The following is a 2,387-nucleotide window of genomic DNA, read 5'->3' as shown; positions in this document are numbered from 1 at the left end:
ATACAGCGACCGCTCACTTTATTTGACCCACTGCGACTCACTTTTCAGTTCCAGACAGTGTGCTTTTATTATCTTCTTTTTGCAGTTTCTTTTTTTTTTGCACGGCACAAAGGAGCGGAATGGTTTGAATGAGATCGCCTGGCTTGGCCAATTGAGCGCACGGCAGAAACGGGATGAATTCAAAGAAAGGACAGAGCCGCGCTAACGTTACTTTTCTGCTCAAATACTCTCGCATAGACCTAAACGTTACTTTTAACATCATTCAGTTCCGTTGGACTACTGATACATTAGATCAACAGCGTATGTTTTGAGTTTTCGGACCGTTTGGAACTGTGTGCTTTTATTTTTTATTTTATTTAGAACCCTTTTTCTCATTCATAATAAGCACATTGCTGTTTTTGGTCTAACAAAAGCCTGGGTATTACGTTTTCAAACTGTGGATTCTGGATTTTTTTTTGTTTGGCAATTTGACATGAAGGAGCAGATGCCTAGATTGCTTTTCGAATAATTTGGATTAAACAAGACATTTTCTCATACAAGAGACCTTGAATGATGTCTCCAACTTCTATTGGAATTGTATTTCTAGTAGGAATTCTCCATGTATGCTCAGGTAAGTCAATGTTATTCTGAATTAGTCTAATGTGGTACTGGTGTGTGGGTTTTACACACTTGATTTTTAGGGGTAAAAAAAACAAAAAACAAAACATGGAAAAACAAACCAGAAGAGACAAATTATCCCAATACAAATGTTATTAATGGCACCCCTTATATAACTTCATTATTCAGTTATAGACATGCAGAACAAAAATATTTCATTGCAAATCAAGTAATGAACTTATGTTTTATTTACTGAAATATCTGCCAATCTGGTTAGTTGCATGCATGGCAAATAAAAACACAACTTATTAGAAATTATTTTTTAACCTTTGACTTTGTTCAAGCTGAGTGTGATAAGGCCTTGCTTGGCCTGATGTTCTCAGAGGCTCATCTCTGGTGTGTGTGTTTCCAGTTGCTTTGACATGGAATGAGGAAAGCCTGTTTTGACAAACATACATTTTCTCTCTTGGCCATGAAAAGTCAACGGTGAGGGTGAACGGGATGTCTGCCTTTAAATAGCTGAGCACACATAAAGTCACACATAAAGTGCTGAAGCCATGAGGGATAAGTGGAGAGAGCAGCTATCATCAGTCATATAGACAGCCAGAGCCCCGCTGGAGACAAGGTTTCCATGTATGTCATGACTCTGCCCATGGATGACCATTATTGCTGAGTGTCCCCTTTTTTTATTTGGTGATTATGAAGCACATCAAATGACACAAGAAATAGCAAATAATGTTCTCATTGCTTAAAATCAAGTTTGTTGTTGTGATTGTTGAACTGACTTTGTCTACGTCTTTTGTGCCATTTATACAACTTATATGGTCATCTTCTTCTAATGGCCTATATGTTGTTCCTTATTATCTAACACATCACCAGTGGCATGGATGTCTTAGAGCTCTTGGGTCATGCTAGCTGGGCTTTTCCAGGTCAGTTGCTCCTGTGTTGTGAGGAAGCCAACGCCTGCCACACCATTAGGATACTTTATAGGGGAAGAGCATCCACAATGTAAGCCAGTGGGGCATTTCTGACAAAGAAAGAGTTGCACAATACCTGTAGAAATAGGGCAATTTAAGGCGATAGGGACATTTGTGTAGATGTGAATAGATGTCATTGACAGTCAACATATTTATTTATTTATTTATTTATTTATTTATTTATTTATTTATTTATTTATTTATTTATTTATTTATTTATTTATTTATTCTTAGTACCCATGGCAAACCTATGGTGGAGAGAAGCAGTGATGACTTCCAGTCTCTTCAGTGCAGTTTGTTATCGCCCTATAGCACAGCTGTAATTACATACAGACAGTATAGGTAAGAGTCAGGGTAATTGTTTTCAAGTTTAAACCTGAGAAAGCATTACAGCTTACGTGCACTAAAAATACTTAGTCTGCCTCCTAATGTGCATAAAAGCAGCATCATTCAACACCTAAAGCACATGAGCAGAATGACTCAAGGCGAGAATATGAGCACAAAAGGCTCTTGTTAATTTATATTGCCACACTTCTTATGAGCTCAAAAAAGTGAAATGATTGTATTTTCCCCCCAATGTTTTTAATGAGGCATCTTAAATCATCCCAGGAAAACGCTGTCAGCTGAACTGCAGTTAAAACTCAATTCAGAGACTGAAGGCCTCCAGTGTCAAAAGGATTTTATCGTCCCACAGTTCAAATGTTAGTTGTGCTTCCTGATTGATTTCCTCAATTGCGTCTTTGTTTCCTGTGGAGTTAAAAGAGCTGGCGGGCTGGGGCGCAGACAGACAGACAGACAGACAGACACACACAC

The 2,387-nt window shown here is 38.1% G+C and overlaps 1 protein-coding gene across 1 annotated transcript in view; it reads left to right on the top strand.

The window, feature by feature from the left end:
- Window positions 1–473: 473 nt before the first annotated feature.
- robo1 (roundabout, axon guidance receptor, homolog 1) overlaps window positions 474–2,387 on the top strand; it is a 176,252-nt gene continuing 174,338 nt past the window's right edge. The window contains exon 1 of the mRNA XM_083637646.1: window positions 474–610. Coding sequence (XP_083493772.1) covers window positions 550–610 — 61 coding nt within the window. The 5' untranslated portion in view covers window positions 474–549. The remainder of the gene's footprint in view (window positions 611–2,387) is intronic.

Source organism: Poromitra crassiceps (genome assembly GCF_964638095.1).
Source record: "Poromitra crassiceps genome assembly, chromosome: 5".
Classification (NCBI taxonomy): Eukaryota; Metazoa; Chordata; class Actinopteri; order Beryciformes; family Melamphaidae; genus Poromitra; species Poromitra crassiceps.
Note: the sequence above shows the minus strand (reverse complement) of the source record. Positions and strands in the feature narration are given on the sequence as shown.